The sequence below is a fragment of the Macaca nemestrina genome, chromosome 1, assembly GCF_043159975.1.
Source record: "Macaca nemestrina isolate mMacNem1 chromosome 1, mMacNem.hap1, whole genome shotgun sequence".
Classification (NCBI taxonomy): Eukaryota; Metazoa; Chordata; class Mammalia; order Primates; family Cercopithecidae; genus Macaca; species Macaca nemestrina.
In genome coordinates this window covers 83,367,822-83,386,565 of record NC_092125.1, presented here as the reverse complement: position 1 = coordinate 83,386,565, position 18,744 = coordinate 83,367,822, and the positions used below count along the sequence as shown (strand labels likewise).

The window sequence follows — 18,744 nt, the reverse complement described above, 5'->3', positions numbered from 1 at the left end:
TGCATAGCAAACATCAGAGTGAAGAGGCAACCCATGAAATGGGAAAAAGTATTTCAAACCATATGTCTAATAAGGAGTTAGTATTCAAAATCTATAAGGAACTCAAACAACTTGACAGCAAGAAAACAAATAACCCAATTAAAAATTGGACAAAGGGGCCGGGTGCAGTGGCTCATGCCTGTAATCCCAGCACTTTGGGAGGCTGAGGCGGGTGGATCCGAGGTCAGGAAATCGAGACCATCCTGGCTAACACAGTGAATCCCCATCTCTACTAAAAAGACAAAAAATTAGCCAGGCGTGGTGGCGGGCGTCTGTGGTCCCAGCTACTTGGGAGGCTGAGGCAGGAGAATGGCATGAACCCGGGAGGTGGAGCTTGCAGTGAGCTGAGATCGTGCCACTGCACACCAGCCTGGGTGACAGAGCCAGACTCCGTCTCGAAAAAAAAAAAAATTTTGGACAAAAGATCTGAATAAATATTTCTCATAGAAGACATATAGATAGCCAACAGGTATATGATAAAATGCTCATTAAGGAAACTAAATTAAAACTACAATGAGCTACCATCTCACAGCTTTCAGAATGGCTATTATCAAAAAGACAAAAGATAACAAATGTTGGTGAGAATGTGGCGACAGGGAACGTTTGTTATGATGTTGGTGGGAATGTAAATTAGATGTTATAAAAAACAATTTGGAGGTTCCATGAGAAATTAAAAATAGAAATGCCAAATTACCTGGTAATCCATTTACTGGCTATATACCCAAAGGAATAAAAATAGTACGTCAAAGAAAACTCTATACTCCCATGTTCATTGAAGCACTTTTCACAATAGCCAAGATGTGGAATCAACCTACATGTCCATCAGTGGATGAATGGATAGGAAATGTGGCATATATATATGAAAATCCTGTGAATTGTGACAGCATGGATGAACCTGGAGGTCATTACGTTAAGTGAAATAAGCCAAGAACAGAAAGACAAACAGTGCATAATTTTGCTTATATGTGGAATCTAAGAAAATTGAATTAATTGAAGCAGACAGTAGAATGGTGGTTGCCAGGAGCTGGGGGTGAGGTGAGAGGAAATGGGGGATGTTGGTCAAAGAATATAAATTTTCATTTAGACAGCTTAAATAAGTTCTGGAAATCTAGAGCATAGTGACTACAGTTAACAATAAAGTATTACATACTTGAAAATTGCTAAGAGTAGACCTTTTTTTTTAAATTTTTTTATTATTATACTTTAAGTTCTAGGGTACATGTGCATAATATTCTCACTAAAAAAGGTAACTATGTAAGGGGATGGATATGTTAATTTTGCAAATGTGGTAATCACAATGTAAACATCTATCAAAACATCATGTTGTATACTGTAAATATATACTTTTTTATTATACTTTATGTTCTAGGGTACATGTGCACAACATACAGGTTTGTTACATATGTATATATGTGCCATATTGGTATGCTGCACCCATTAACTCGTCATTTACATTAGGTATATCTTCTAATGCTATCCCTCCCACTACCCCCACCCCACAACAGGCCGCAGTGTGTGATGTTCCCCTTCCTGTGTCCAAGTGTTCTCACTGTTCAATTCCCACCTATGAGTGAGAACATGCAGTGTTTGGTTTTCTGTTCTTGGGATAGTTTGCTCAGAATGATGGTTTCCAGCTGCATCCACGTCCCTACAAAGGACATGAACTCATCCTTCTTTATGGCTGCATAGTATTCCATGGTGTATACGTGCCACACTTTCTTAATCCAGTCTGTCATTGACTGACATTTGGGTTGGTTCCAAGTCTTTGCTATTGTGAATAGTGCTGCAATAAACATACGTGTGCATGTGTCTTTACAGCAGCATGATTTATAATCCTTGGGGTATATACCCAGTAATGGGATGGATGGGTCAAATGGTATTTCTAGTTCTAGATCCTTGAGGAATCGTCACACTGTCTTCCACAATGGTTGAACGAGTTTAAAGTCCCACAAACAGTGTAGAAGTGTTCCTGCTTCTCCACATCCTCTCCAGCACCTGTTGTTTCCTGACTTTTTAATGATTGCCATTCTAACTGGTGTGAGATGGTATCTCATTGTGGTTTTGATTTGCATTTCTCTGATGGCTAGTGATGATGAGCATTTTTTCATGTGCCTGTTGGCTGCATAAATGTCTTCTTTTGAGAAGCGTCTGTTCATATCCTTTGCCCACTTTTTGATGTTTTTTTTTTTTTTCTTGTAAATTTGTTTGAGTTCTTTGTAGGTTCTGGATATTAGCTCTTTGTCAGATGAGTAGATTGCAAAAATTTTCTCCCATTCTATAGGTTGCCTGTTCACTCTGATGGTAGTTTCTTTTGCTGTGCAGAAGCTCTTTAGTTTAATTAGATCCCATTCATCAATTTTGGCTTTTGTTGCCATTGCTTTTGGTGTTTTAGACATGAAGTCTTTGCCCATGCCTATGTCCTGAATGGTATTTGCCTAGGTTTTCTTCTAGGGTTATTATGGTTTTAGGTCTAACATTCAAGTCTCTAATCCATCTTGAATTAATTTTTGTATAAGGTGTAAGGAAGGGATCCAGTTTCAGCTTTCTACTTATGGCTAGCCAATTTTCCCAGCACCATTTATTAAATAGGGACTCCTTTCTCCATTTCTTGTTTTTGTCAGGTTTGTCAAAGATCAGATGGTTGTAGATGTGTGGTATTATTTCTGAGGGCTCTGTTCTGTTCCATTGGTCTAGATCACTGTTTTGGTACCAGTACCATGCTGTTTTGGTTACTGTAGCCTTGTAGTATAGTTTGAAGTCAGGTAGCGTGATGCCTCCAGTTTTGTTCTTTTGGCTTAGGATTGTCTTCACAATGTGGGGTCTTTTTTGTTCCATATGAACTTTAAAGCAGTTTTTTCCAATTCTGTGAAGAAACTCATTGGTAGCTTAATGGGGATGGCACTGAATCTATAAATTACCTTGGGCAGTATGGCCATTGTCATGATATTGATTCTTCCTATCCATGAGCATGGAATGTTCTTCCATTTGTTTGTGTCCTCTTTTATTTCATTGAGCAGTGGTTTGTAGTTCCCCTTGAAGAGGTCCTTTACATCCCTTGTAAGTTGGATTCCTAGGTATTTTATTCTCTTTGAAGCAATTGTGAATGGGAGTTCATTCATGATTTGGCTCTCTGTCTGTTATTGGTGTATAAGAATGCTTGTGATTTTTGCACACTGATTTTGTATCCTGAGACTTTGCTGAAGTTGCTTATCAGCTTAAGGAGATTTTGGGCTGAGATGATAGGGTTTTCTAAATATACAATCATGTCATTTGCAAACAGGAACAATTTGACTTTCTCTTTTCCTAATCGAATATCCTTTATTTCTTTCTCTTGCCTGATTGCCCTGGCCAGAACTTCCAATACTATGTTGAATAGGAGTGGTGAGAGAGGGCATCCCTCTCTTGTGCCAGTTTTCAAGGGGGAACACTTCCAGTTTTTGCCCATTCAGTATGATATTGGCTGTGGGTTTGTCATAAATAGCTCTTATTATTTTGAGATACATTCCATCAATACCGAATTTATTGAGAGTTTTTAGCATGAAGGGCTGTTGAATTTTGTGAAAGGCCTTTTCTGCATCTAGTGAGATAATCGTGTGGTTTTTGTCTTTGGTTCTGTTTATATGCTGGATTATGTTTATTGATTTGTATACGTTGAACCAGCCTTGCATCCCAGGGATGATCATGGTGGATAAGGTTTTTGATGTGCTGCTGGATTTGGTTTCCCAGTATTTTATTGAGGATTTTTGCATCGATGTTCATCAGGGATATTGGTCTAAAAATCTCTTTTTTTGTTGTGTCTCTGTCAGGCTTTGGTATCAGGATGATGTTGGCCTCATAAAATGAGTTAGGGAGGATTCCCTCTTTTTCTATTGATTGGAAAAGTTTCAGAAGGAATGGTACCAGCTCCTCCTTGTACCTCTGGTAGAATTCAGCTGTGAAACAGTCTGGTCCTGGACTTTTTTTTGGTTGGAAGGCTATTAATTATTGCCTCAATTTCAGAGCCTGCTATTGGTCTATTCAGGGATTCAACTTCTTCCTGGTTTAGTCTTGGGAGAGTGTATGTGTCCAGGAAATCATCCATTTTTTCTAGGTTTTCTAGTTTATTTGCACAGAGGTGTTTATAGTATTCTCTGATGGTAGTTTGTATTTTTGTGAGGTCGGTGGTGATATCCCCTTTATCATTTTTTATTGCATCTATTTGATCCTTCTCTCTTTTCTTCTTTATTAGTCTTGCTAGCGGTCTATCAATTTTGTTGATCTTTTAAAAAAAAACCAGCTCCTGGATTCATTGATTTTTTGAAGGGTTTTTTGTGTCTCTATTTCCTTCAGTTCTGCTCTGATCTTAGTTATTTCTTGCCTTCTGCTAGCTTTTGAATGTGTTTGCTCTTGCTTCTCTAGTTCTTTTAATTGTGATGTTAAGGTGTCAGTTTTAGATCTTTCCTGCTTTCTCTTGTGGGCATTTAGTGCTATAAATTTCCCTCTACACACTGCTTTAAATGTGTCCCAGAGATTCTGGTGTGTTGTGTCTTTCTGGTTTCAAACAATGTCTTCATTTCTGCCTTCATTTCGTTATGTACCCAGTAGTCATTCAGGAGCAGGTTGTTCAGTTTCCATGTAGTTGAGCGGTTTTGAGTGAGTTTCTTAATCCTGAGTTCTAGTTTGATTGCACTGTGGTCTGAGAGACAGTTTGTTATCATTTCTATTCTTTTATATTTGCTGAGGAGTGCTTTACTTCCAACTATGTGGTCAATTTTGGAATGAGTGCAATGTGGTGTTGAGAAGAATGTATATTCTGTTGATTTGGGGTGGAGAGTTCTGTAGATGTCTGTCAGGTCTGCTTGGTGCAGAGCTGAGTTCAATTCCTGGATATCGTTGTTCACTTTCTGTCTCAGTGATCTGTCTAATGTTGACAGTGGGGTGTTAAAGTCTCCCATTATTATTGTGTGGGAGTCTAAGTCTCTTTGTAGGTCTCTAAGGACTTGCTTGATGAATCTGGGCTCTGCTGTAATGGGTGCATATATATTTAGGATAGTTAGCTCTTCTGGTTGAATTGATCCCTTCATCATTATGTAATGTCCTTGTCTCTTTTGATCTTTGTTTGTTTAAAGTCTGTTTTATCAGAGACTAGGATTGCAACCCCTGCCTTTTTTTGTTTTCCATTTGCTTGGTAGATCTTCCTCCATCCCTCTATTTTGAGCCTTTGTATGTCTCTGCATGTGAGATGGGTCTCCTGAATACAGCAATCTGATGGGTCTTGACTCTTTATCCAATTTGCCAGTTGTGTCTTTTAATTGGAGCATTTAGCCCATTTACATTTAAGGTTAGTATTGTTATATGTGAATTTGATCATGTCATTATGAATTTAGCTGGTTATTTTGCTACTTAGTTGATGTAGTTTCTTCCTAGCATTGACGGTCTTTACAATTTGGCATGTTTCTGCAGCGGCTGGTACCAGTTGTTCCTTTCCATGTTTAATGCTTCTTTCAGCAGCTCTTGTAAGGCAGGCCTGATGGTGACCAAATCTCTCAGCATATGCTTGTCTGTAAAGGATTTTATTTCTCCTTCACTTATGAAACTTAGTTTGGCTGGATATGAAATTCTGGGTTGAAAATTCTTTAAGAATGTTGAATATTGGCCCCCACTCTCTTTTGACTTGTAGAGTTTCTGCCAAGAGATCTGGTGTTAGTCTGATAGTAGTAGGTGTATATATTTATCAGATGCATGAGATATTTGGATACAGGTATACAATGTGTAATAATCACATCAAGGTAAATGGGACTTCCATCACCTCATGGATTCATCCCTTGTGTTACAAACAATGCAATTATACTCTTAGTTACTAAAAATGTACAATTAATTATTATCAACTATAGTAACCCTATCATGCTAGTAAATAGTGGGTCTTATTCATTGTATCCCACTATATTTTTGTATGCACTAGCCAATTCCCCAGCCCACCACACTACCCTTCCCAGCCTGAGGTAACCCTCATTCTACTCCCTATCTCCATGAATTCAATTTCTTGATTTTTAGTTCCTACAAATAATTGAGAACATATAAAGTTTGTCTTTCTGTGCCTGGCTTATTTCACCTAACGTAATGACCTCCAGTTCCATCCATGTCGTTGGAAAGGACAGGATCTCATTTCTATTTTGGCTGGTTGGTATGCCCTGGCGTATGAGTACCATATTGTCTTTATCCATTCATCTGTTGATGGATACTTAGGTTGTTTCAATTCATGGCTATTGTGAATAGTGCTGCAATAAATATAAAAGTTCAGATATCTCTTGATTATACTGATTTCCTTTCTTTTGTGTATATACCCAGCAGTGGGATTGCTGGGTCATATTGTAGCTCTATTTGTAGTTTTTTAGGGAACCTCCACAATGTTTTCCATAGTGGTTGTACTAATTTACATTCCCAGCACCAATATACAAGCATTCCTTTTTCTCCACATCCTCACCAGCATTTGTTATTGCCTCTCTTTAGATAAACACCATTTTAACTGCGGTGAGATCATCTCTCATTGTAGTTTTGATTTGTATTTCTCTGATGATCAACGATGTTGAGCACCTTTTAAAATACCTGTTTGCCGTTTGTATGTCTTCTTTTGAGAAATGTCTATTCAGATCGTTTGCCCATTTTAAAATTAGATAATTAGATTTTTTTTCCTACAGAGTTGAGCTCCTTATATATCTTGGTTACTAATTCCATGTCAGATGGATAGTTTGCAAATATTTTCTCCCATTCAGTGGGTTGTTTCTTTACTTTGTTAATTGTTCCCTTTGCTGTGCAAAAGCTTTTTAACTTGATGTGATCTAATTTTTTTCTTTGGTTTTCTGTGCTTGTGGAATATTCAAGAATTCTTTGCCAGTCCAATGTTCTGGAGAGTTTCCCAATGTTTTCTTTTACTAGTTTCATAGGTTGAGAGCTTAGATTTAAGTCTTTAATCCCTTTTTATTTGATTTTTGTGTAGGGCAAGTATACAAATGTATAGTTTCATTTTTCTGCATATAGATATCTAGTTTTCTCAGCAAAATTTATGGAAGTGAATGTCTTTTCCCAAGTATGCTGTTGGTGCCTTTATCAAAATGAGTTCACTATAGTTCTATATGAATTTGTTTTTAGGTTTTCTATTCTATTGCACTAGTCAATGTCTGTTTCTATGCCAGTACCATGCTGTTTCGGCTACTATAGCTCTGTGGTATAATTTAAGTCAGGTAATGTGATTCTTCCAGTTTTGTTCTTTTTGCTCAGGATAGCTTTGGCTATTCTGGGTCTTTTGTAGCTCCATATAAATTTTAGAATTATTTTTTCTATTTCTGTATATAATGTCATTGCTATTTTAATAGAGACTGTAATGAATGTGTAGATTGCTTTGGGTAGTACTGACATTGTAACAATATTGGTTCCTGCAATCCATAAACATGGAATATCTTTCCATTTTTGTGTCCTATTTGATTCTTTCATCAATGTTTCATAGGCTTCATTGTAAAAATCTTTCACTCCTTTGGTTAAATTAATTCCTCGGTATTTAATTTCATGTGTGGCTATTACAAATGATATTAACTTTTGAATTTTTTTTCAGATTATTCACTGTTGGCATGTAGAGATGCTACTGATTTTAGTGTACTGATCTTATCCCACAACTTTAGTGATATTGTTTATCAGTTTTCATAGTTTTTGATGGAGTCTTTAAGTTTTTCCAAGCATAAGATAATATCATCTACAAACAAAAATAACTTAACTTCTTTCTTTCCAAGTTGGAGGGGCTTTATTTCCTTCACTTGTCTGATTGCTCTAGATAGGAGCTGAATAACAGTGAATAACAGTGGTTGAATAACAGTGGTAGAAAAGGGCATCTTTTTCTTATTCCAGATCTTAGGGAAAAAGCTTTCAGTTTTTCCCCATTCAGTGTGATACTAGCTGTGGGTCTGTCATATGTGGCTTTTATTGTGTTGGAGTATGTTCCAGTATTTAGACAGTTTTTATGATAAAGTGATATTGAATGGTATCAAATCCTTTTTCAGCATCAATTGAAATGATCATATGTTTTTTGTCTTTCATTCTGTTGATGTGATGTATCAGAATCAATCAGTATCACACTGATTGATTTGCATATGTAGAACCATTCTTGCATCCCTGGGATAAATTCCACTTGGTCGTGATGAGTGATCTTCTTTATGTGTTGTTGAGTTAGTTTTGCAAATATTTTATTGAGGGTTTTTGCATCAATTTTCACCAGGGATATGGGCCTGTACTCTTCTTTTTTGATGTGTCTTTGTCTGCTTTTAGTATTAGGGTGATACTGGCCTTAGAGTTTGGAAGCATTCCTTCTTCCTATATTTTTTGGAATAGTTTGAGTAGGACTGGTATTAGTTCTTTAAATGTTTGATAAAACTCAGCAGTGAAGTAATCAGTTCTTGGGGTTCTCTTTGCTAGGAGACTTTATATTATGGCGTTGATAATTTTACTTGTTTTTGGTCTGTTCAGGTTTTGTCATGATCCAGTTTTGGTAGATTGTCTGTGTATAGGAATTTATCCATTTCTTCTAGGGTTTCCAACTGACTGGCATATAGTTGCACATGGTAGCCTCTAATGATCCTTTGAATTTCTGCAGTATTGATTGTTGTGTCTTCTTTTTCATCTCTGATTTTAAATATTTGGGTCCTCTTTTTTTCTTAGAGTAAATGTCCATTCTCTTTTCAAAAAATCAACTTTTCATTTTGTTGATCTTTTTTTATAGCTTCCTTCAGTCCAATTTTATTTATTTCTGCTCTGATCTTTATTACTTCTATCAATTTTGGGTTTGGTTCACTCTTGCCTTTCTAGTTCTTTAAGATGTATCACTAGGTTATTTATTTGGTATTTTTATATATTTTAAAAATTTTTTAGCTTCTTTTTTCTACTGCTGTTCTTTATTTAGGGTCCAAGGGATCTTTAGTCAGTAAGTAATGAATCCTGCCAGGACTGGGTCTTGCCTTCAAGGCAGTGGGTTCTCTTCTGTCCCAGGGTGTGCCTACATATGTCATCCAGGAGTTAGGGCCTCACAACTCTGCCTGGTGCCTTATCCTACTGTGACTGAGCTGGTATTCAAGTTGCAAGACCAAGTTCTCCTTACTCTTCCCACTCTTCTCAAGTGTGATGAAGGAATCACATTTGGAGCTGTGAGCTGCACAGCCTGGGGTTGGGGAAGGTGTGGTGCAGGCACTCCCTTTGCCACCCCAGTTGGTGTCTCACTAGGTTTCGTGCCCCCCAAGTCCACTGGCTCTAAGCCCATCATAGCACTAGGTCTTGCCTAGGAGTTGCAGTCCTTTATGGCCTACACTGCCTGTCGAGTTAATTTAGGACATCAGAGTCCTTTAGCCTACAGTGACAAGGCTTGCTGAAATTCAAGTCCTGACCTATTCCCTTCTGGCTAGGGCAAGTCTCAGTACTCCTTTCATGGGCATTGGCTGAATTCTGTCAGGTGCTGGCAGCACTGAGTTCCAATGCAAAATCCCATAGTCACTATGCTCTCCCTCTCCCAAGTGCACAGATTTTTTTCTCCATACCACACGGCTGCTGCCAGGGAATGGCAGACCAATGACACTGGCAATTCAAGACTGTCTCTCTTACCCTCTTCAGTGCCTTTTTCAGTGATACGAAATTAAAGCCAGGTACTACAATCACATACCTCATTTTTGGTTCTTATGAAGGTGAATTTTTGTGTAGATATTTCTTAAATTTTGTGTTCCTGTGGGCAAGTGGGGATGATCTATGGAGGCTTCTATTTGGCCATGTTGCTCTGCCTCCCTTATTTGTCAGTTTTTTTTTAAAAAAACACTGGGATTTTGGTTAGAAAGATATTATTGTATACATTAATTTGGTAGGGATTGGTATTTTTATGATGGAAGTCTTCCATATGGGAATGTGGTGCATCTTTCATTTATTCAAGTTTTCTCAATTATATAGGTTTCCCTGCCCCACGCTCCATAGGACAAGCTCCTTTCTTCTACATTTATCGAACTGTATTTTATAGATTTGTACCACTTCTAGTATAATTTTTTCTACTTCAATTTCTAACTCAAAATTATTAGTACGAAGAATTTTATCACAGCCACTGTGCCATATTGCTTCTCAGTTGCTGAGAAAGATGTAATAAAATCTATGATTGCACAGCTGTCAATTTCTCCATTAAATTCTGTCAACTTTTTCTCTGCATATTTTCACATTATGTCATAGGCACATATTATTTTATAATTGCCATCTTTTTCTGCAACAATATCACATTGCTTTATTCTAATTTTATAATACTTTTTGATATGTGGTATGTCTTAGCACCCTAATCCTTTCTCTTATTCAGGAGTGTCATGGACCATGTATGTTCCACATAAATTTTGGAAACAGTTTGTCAAGGTCTTAAAAAAAATCACCTCACTTCCCTATTTCAAAACTTACCACAAAGCTATAGCAATCAAGCGTAGTATTTACAGAAACACAGACATAGATCAATGGTACAGAACAGAAAATCCAGAAATAAATCCTTACATTTATGATCAACTGATTTTTTTTACAAGGGTGTCAAGATAATTTGATGGAGGGAAAGAACAGTCTTTTCAACAAATATTGCTGGAACACCTGGATATCCACATACAAAAGAATGAGGGGGTCCCTGATTTACACCCCACAGAAAAATTGACTCAAAATGGACCAAAGACCTACATATTAGTTGAAACAATAAAACTCCTAAAATAAAACATAGAAATAATTTTTTGTGACTGTCAGTTATGCAAGCTTTTAAATATGATATTAAGACAAATGATAAAAAAAGAAAAAAGTTAAAGACTTTTGTCCTGTAAAAAATTCCATCAAAGAAAGTAATGATGACCTACAGAATGAGAGAAAATATTTGCAAATCATATATCTGAATAGGGATGTGTATTGAAAAATAACTCTTAAAACTCAATAATTAAAGGGTAAGTAAGCAATTGAAAATAGGCAAGGCTCTGAACAGACATTCTCCAAAGGAAATATACAAATGGCCAACAGCAACATAAAAATACACTCAACATCATTAGCCATCAGGAAAATGCAAATCAAACACACACTAAAGGATATGACTTACCACTGCACAACCACTAACTGGTATAATTAAAAAATAGACAGTCACAATTGTTTTGAGGCTGTAGAGAAATGGGAGAAGGCAGCCTCTATAAAAAATAGTTTGGCAATTCCTCAAAATGTTAAGCATAAAGTGACCATGTGACCCAGTAATTCTACTCTAATCTGTATATATATAAGAAATGAAAGCCTACATTCATACAAGAACTGGTATGCAAATGATCATAACAACACTATTTATAATGGCAAAAAATAGAAACCACCCATGTGTCCATCAACTGAAGGATAAACAAAATGTTAGTTTTATCAGCACAATGGAATATTATTCAGCAATAAAAAGGAATGAAGCACTGTTATATGATGTACCATAGGCCCACCCTGAAAACACTATGCTATGTCAAAGAAGCTAATCGCAAAGACTACATATTATATAACTTAATTTATATGAAATGTCCAGAATAAAAAATCTATACAGATAGAAAGTAGATTAATGGTTTCCTAAGGCTGGTGTTGGGGAGGCGGGAGAAGATGGTGATTTGGGAATGGGCAGTGAATGTCAGTGATTAGAATGTTTACTTTTGAGTTAATGAGAATGTTCTAAAATTAGGTCATGGTGATGGTTGTTCAGCCCTGGGAATATACTAAAAATCTGTTGAACTGTATATTTTGAATGTGTGAATTTTGTAACATGTGAATTGTATCTTAACAAGGCTGTTTTGACAAAATCTGAAAATTTTGATTAAAACTGCATTGCATTTATAGCTCAATACATGAAGAATTATCATTTCTATATTAATGAGTCTTTATTTCCAAAAACATGGCTATTGTGAAGAATGCAGATATAATCTGTCACAATGATACAACGGTGTAACTAGTAAAAGTCAGATGTGAAAAAAAGGTGAGAAGTCATTTGCTTATGTCAATATTTTCATCTAAAAGCAGGGTGCTGGTGATTCCAAGTAATTATTTAAAACTGAAAAGTGAAATAATATAATCATAAGCCATTTATAGTTAAAACAATGAGCAAAAGTAAGAATAAAGTAATAACAATATAATTTGCCCAAATCAGGTGGTAGAAAAATCAAAAAGGAAGTGGGAACAAGGAAAAGTATACTAATTTCATGATTACAGACATGATAAAAGTGTCACAGATACCATCTAAATGGAAAATTAATGGTATTATATAAAACCATAGCTATAAAAGTAACACCAAGGAGAATAAAATAGACTATGGATCTTCCAAATTATCAGAGGGAATAAAGAAATCAAAGCAAAGAAAATACACACTGGATAATTAAAAAGAATCATAATATAAAACAAATGACAACAATAAGCCCAAACATATGTTACAACCAATAATGTAAATGGAATAAACCTGCCTATAAAAATGCAAATATTATTTCATATTATTAAGCAAATGCTAAACTATCCTAAAAATAAGACAAACATCAGAGACAATATTCTCTAATTACAATGCAATAAAAGACAATAAAATAATAAAATCAGCAACAACATAAAGATTCCACTACCTGAGAACTTAAAAAAAACTCAAGCATTTCTTGCAAAGGGGAAACAAACATAAGTTGCAGAACAACTATGAAATAAATCTTGAAAAAGAAGACTGATCAAGACAGACTATTATTCTAGATAGTAAAACCTATAATAAAGTCAGTATAATTAAAATTGTTTTTTTTTGCTGGCCACAGGCAGGTAGAGTAAAGAATGCAGAAACAGACCCAAATATAAGTATCTAGTATCATTTTATGTTAGTGGGAAAAAGATCAGTTACTCAATTGTGTCAGAAAAATTTTCCATTTGGGAAAAAATCACTTACACTAAAATAAATTACACACAGATCAAAGGTTTAAATAGGTTTACTATATGTTTGTTATTATGCAACTATCAATTTACCATAATAATCTTAGACTAAGAATAACCTTTTCAGGGTGTGATTGAAAAGTTATAATCTATCAAAGAATATACTGATAAACATTTTCATAGATTGGAGAAAATATGTGTAGCACATATGACAGATAAATGATTACTTTTTAATGTAGAAAGGATTCTCATACCAATATAAAAATAGCAACAACCCAATACAATTTTATTTCCTTCATATTAAGGAATGTCTGTTTTTAAATCTCAATACATATTCCCAATATTATCTCCAGACACATATGAATTTCTACTTCACAATCTAGTAAATGTGAAATATTGTTTTCCCATTTTAAAAATCTTTATTAATCTATTTAGTTTTAATATTTATTCTTATTCTTTGAGATGGAGTCTTGTGATATCGACCAGGCTGGTCTTGAACTGCCAGGCTTAAGTGACCCTACTGCCTCAGCCTCCAGAGGAACTGGGATTACAGGTTTATGCCACCACACCTGGCTTCTCTGTTTGGTTTTAAACATCATCTCTTTGTTAATGTGTTTTATCTAATGAAATTGACCAGTAATCTCCAGTTAATGCTAATGAGAATAAAAATTTTCCTTTTTGCCATTTGTATTTATTCTGTGATGAATTTTCTATCAAATACTTCATTCGCTTTTCTAACAAAGGGTTTTTTAGTCTCGTTAGTTTGTAAGGTATTTTGGAGGTGCTGGAATCACTAGATCATTTTCCATTCAAACTTAATTCACTTTGTGCTCCTTTAAAAGCAAATTTCTTTAACTTCATTCTTTCATTTACTGACCATTTTAAAATTCAATGGGAGATTTTCCATTTTTTAATAACGTACAATTTTTCTCTTTATAAAAACTATTCATAACATTTTAAAATTTACTTTTACACTACTAGATATCTAACGTTTTAACATCAGTCTTTGGATAAGCAATTAAATAATCCACATTAGTTAAATAAAAATATTAATTCAACACTAAACTTACATTGGATAAATCTGAGATTCTTGACTTTAGTCTGAGATCAATGTCTTTCTTTGAGTTCTTTGGTGTGTTAAAATATACATAACTTCGAATTGTTGCTGATAATAATCCATCAGTCCATTCCATAGTATTAGGATCCAGTTGTCCATATAGTTCACTGAGAGTGATACACTTTGGATTTAAAACACAAATGTCTACTTTTCCTTTTCTTCCTGAAATCTGAGAAAAATCCAGTGTAGTTTTTAAAGACACTAACTATAGAACAATTATTTAGTTTATTTGCATTCTAATAAGAATTAAAAGGTTACAGGAGAAATCCTTCACACCAAAAAAAAAAAAAAAAAAAAAAAAAAAAAGACTTTATATAAAGGTAGCAATTTGCAAGGAACAGTAAATATTGACTTGTTAAAATTAGCCATAATATACAAATCATTCTTTAAAAAAAACTGTAATACTACAAACAGTACCCCCAGAAAAAATGGGAAAAAATCTGTGTCTAATCCAGGAACACAGTATATAAACTGGCATGTAACATGTCTGGGGACTGGGTTGAGTATAGAAGTGAAAGACAGTAGAAAACACTTTTAAGCTTAAGGTCAGAATTGGCCCTGAAATAAACCTTATTTGCAATATTTTAACCTGTCTTGCCAGAATATCTGGTCTCGTTTTATGTATCTCAGATGTCAGGCAGAAAAATTGGCAGGCACTTCTTCAGAGAGATTACACACCTGTGGAAGCCTAGGGCAAGAGATGACAGCTAGAAACATATGACAGACCATATAAGGCCTCAGGGAGAAGCCTGGGTAAAATCTTTGGGAAATTTAGATATTCATATAGGGGAATTCTGAAAGCCATATGCATCAAGATGTATGCAGAAAGACCTGAGATGAATTGAAATTTTCATCTTAGCTTGATCACTAGGCTCAGAGCAGGCACAGCTAATCAGTCAAAAACTACCCCAGCACAGAGCAAGTGTGAGGAAACTGGAAAGCAGTGTAAGAACAAGTAGTAACTACCATTAAGGAGATAGAAATAATAAAAGGGAACCAAATAGAGTTTATAGAGCTGAAAAATAAAATAGTTGAAATAAAAAATCAACAGTGGCATTCAATAGCAGATTTGAGCAGATAGAAAAAAGAATGAGCAAACCTGAAGATAAGGAAGCTGAAATTACCCATTTCAAGAGAAGAACAATAAATAAAATAGAGTCCAAGAGACCTATGGAAAACCATAAAACATATCAATCTATACATTATGGGAATTCCAGAAGAAGAAAAGAGAGAAAAAGTAGAAAAAATGTTGGTAGAAATACTGGCCCAAAATTTTTCAATTAATGAAAGATATAAAATACAAATCCAAGAACTCATGAAACACCAAAAAAAATAAACACAAAGATATCCACACATTATAATCAAACTATTAATGTCCAAAGGCAAAATCTTTAAAGTAGCAGGAGAGAGGCAATACAAGGGATCCTCAGCAAAATTAAAAGTCAATTCTCATCAGAAAGTACAAAGGCCAGAAGGCATGGGATGATACAAAGTGCTAAAACAAACAAACCAAAACCCAAAACTGTCAACCAAGAATTCTGTATGCAGCTAAACCATCCTATGAAAGTGAGGGACAAACTAAGGCATTCTCAGATAAACAGAAGCTAAATAAATCATCCCTGGGAAACCTGCCCTACTGAAAATGCTGAAGGAATGGATAAAGGGATAAATGCTTCAGGCTCAAATGAAAAAAACAATAAACAAAAACTCAGACTCACAGGAAGAAATAAAGATCTACAGTTAAGGTAAATATAAAAGCCACTATTATTTAATTTTTAATTTGTAACTCCTCTTTTTTCCTATATAATTAAAAAATGCATAAACAATAATGATGAATCTATATTAATGGGTACACAATATATAAAGATACAGTTTGTAACAACATAAAGCAGGGAACAGAGCTGGGAAGGAGCAGAATTAATGTCTGCTATTGAAGTTAAGTTGGTATCAGTTCTACCAGATTGGTAGTTAAGTGTTTGCTAGGGCTGCCACAACAAAATACCACAGCCTGGGTAACTTAAACAACAAATTTATTTTCTCACAATTCTGAAGAGTAAAAGTCTCAGATCAAGTTGATAGCAGGTTTGATTTCTTCAAAGGCCTCACTCCTTGACTTGCCGATAACTGCCTTCTCACTGTGTCTTCATGTGGTCTTTTCTCTGTGCATACACACACCTCTGATGTCTCTTTGTGTTTGTAAATTTCCTTTTCTTATAAGTACACAAGTCAAATTGGATTAGGGCCTGCTGTAATAGCCTCATTTTAACTTAATCACCTCTTTAAAGATTGTATCTCCAAATATACTGTAATCCTCCCTTTTCTATAGTTTCACATTCTGCAGTTGCATTTACCTGTGGTTAACTGCAGTCCAAAAATATTAAATGCAAAATTCTAGAAATAAACAATTTGTAAGTTTTAAATTTCATGCTATTTTGAGTAGTTTCATGAAATCTTGCATCATCTTGCTCTGTCCCACCTGGGACTTAAATCTACCTGCTAATTAGTCACTCAGTAACAACTCAGTTATCAGATTGACAGAACACAAGAAGGGTGAGTACAGTACAACAAGATATTTTGAGAGATAGAGACCACATTCACATAATTTTTATTACATCATATTTTAAAAAATTCTTCTATTATTAGTATTCATTGTTCATCTTTTACTGTGTCAAATTTATAAATTAAACTTCATCATAGATATTTATGGGAAAAAACAAAGTATATATAGGGTTCAGTACTATCTGTGGTCCCAGGCATCCACTGGGGGTCATGAAATGTATTCCCCATGAATAAGGGAGACACAAACTGAGGTGCTGTGGGTTGGAGATTTAACACATGAATTTTGGGTAGGGGGACACAATTCAGACCCTAACAGATGTTAACTACAATCTCCCAGGTAACTATTTAAAAATGAGTAAAAAATGAAAAGGAAATTAAGAAGGAATCCAAATGTTACATTAGAAAAAAATCAAACACAAAAGGCAATTTTGGAGGAATTGAGAAACAAAAAAGATACAAGACATAGAACAAAATCACAAAAAGGCAAAAGTCCATCATCAATAATCAAAATAAAATAGATTAAGTTTGCCAATTAAAAGAAGAAATTGGCATAATGATAGATTAAGTTTGCCAATTAAAAGAAGAAATTGGCATAATGAAGAAACAAAAACATGATCCAAATGTATGTTGCATACAAGAGACTGACTTTAGACCCAAAGACAATAGTTCAAATACACAGTTCGAAAGTAAAACAAAGTTTTTTCAAGCAAGATGAAATGGACAAATTCCTAAAAACACACAAATTACCAAAACTGACTGAAGAAATAGAAAATCTCAAAAGATCCATAACAAATAGTTTGATTCAATAATCGAAAGCTTCCAACAAAGAACAGTCCAACTACAAATGGTAGGTAAATTCCACCAAACACTTAAAGAAGAATTAACACCAATCCTACTCAAACTCTTGCAAAAAGAAAAGAAAACTAGGAAACACTAATACATTCTATGAGGTCAGCATTACTATGATACCATATCCAAAGACGGCACAAGAAAAGGAAACTACAGACCAATAGCCCTTAAGAATATATATGCAAAAATCCTCAAAAAGATGCTAGCAAACTGAATCCAACAGCACATTTAAAGGATTATGCACCTTGACCAAGTGGGATTCATCCCAGGAATGCAAGGGTAGTTCAACATAAGAAAATCAATCAATGTAACCCACTATCATAGTAAAACGAAGGAAAGAAACCACACGATCATATCAAAAGGCAAAGAAAATGTATTTGACAAAATTTCACACCTTTTCATGGTAAAAAAACACTCAGAAAACTGGGAAGAGAAGTAAACTTCCTTAACATGATAAGGGGTATTTATGAAACTCAACAGTTAGCACTGTACTCAATTGGTGAAAGACTGAAATCAGGAATAAGACAAGGATTCCAAAGAATAAAATGCCTAGGAATAAACTTAATGATAGGAGAAAGATTCGTATACTGAAAACTAGAAAACTTTGCAGAAGAAATCAAAGATACAAAAATGGAAAGACATCTGTGTTCATCAATTGGAAAACTTTATTGTTAAGATGGTAGTGTTCACCAAAATGATCTGCAGGATCAACGCAATTCGTATCAAAATTCCAACGGCCTTTTCTGCAGAAATGGAAAAGCCAATCCTTAAATTCATATGGAATTGCACAGAGCCCCAAATAACCAAATAGCCAAAAAACAAAAAACAAAGTTGGAGAACTTGCACTTCTCAGTTTCAAAACTTACTACAGTAATCCCTCTTTATCCACAGGGGATACATTCCAAGGCACCTAGTGGATGCCTGAAACCACAGATATTACAGAACCATTTATATATTATGTTTTTCCCTATAGATACATACTTGTGATAAAGTTTTATAAATTAGGCACAGTAAGATGTTAACAATAATTAATAGAACAATTAAAACAATATGTAATAACTTAAAACTGATATGAATGTCATCTTTGTTTCCCTCAAAATGTCTTATTGTACTGTACTCACTCTTCCTGTGATAATGATATGATAAAATGCCAATATAAAGAGATGAACTAAGGTGAATGATGTGGGCATTGTAATGTAGTGTTTAAAGCTTATTAATTGTTTATTTCTGAAATTTTCCATTTAATGCTTTTGGACCAC

General features: G+C 34.9%; 1 protein-coding gene across 12 annotated transcripts in view; it reads right to left on the bottom strand.

The window, feature by feature from the left end:
* LOC105478882 (dynein axonemal heavy chain 14) overlaps positions 1-18,744 on the bottom strand; it is a 524,402-nt gene that overhangs the window by 239,277 nt on the left and 266,381 nt on the right. For all 12 annotated transcript variants that reach the window (XR_011614730.1, XR_011614739.1, XR_011614743.1 and 9 more), the window contains one exon: positions 14,031-14,246. Coding sequence is in view for 9 of the 12 variants with exons in the window: in XM_071081203.1 (XP_070937304.1) it covers positions 14,031-14,246 (216 nt within the window). In the remaining 3 variants the exon portion in view is untranslated. The remainder of the gene's footprint in view (positions 1-14,030; positions 14,247-18,744) is intronic.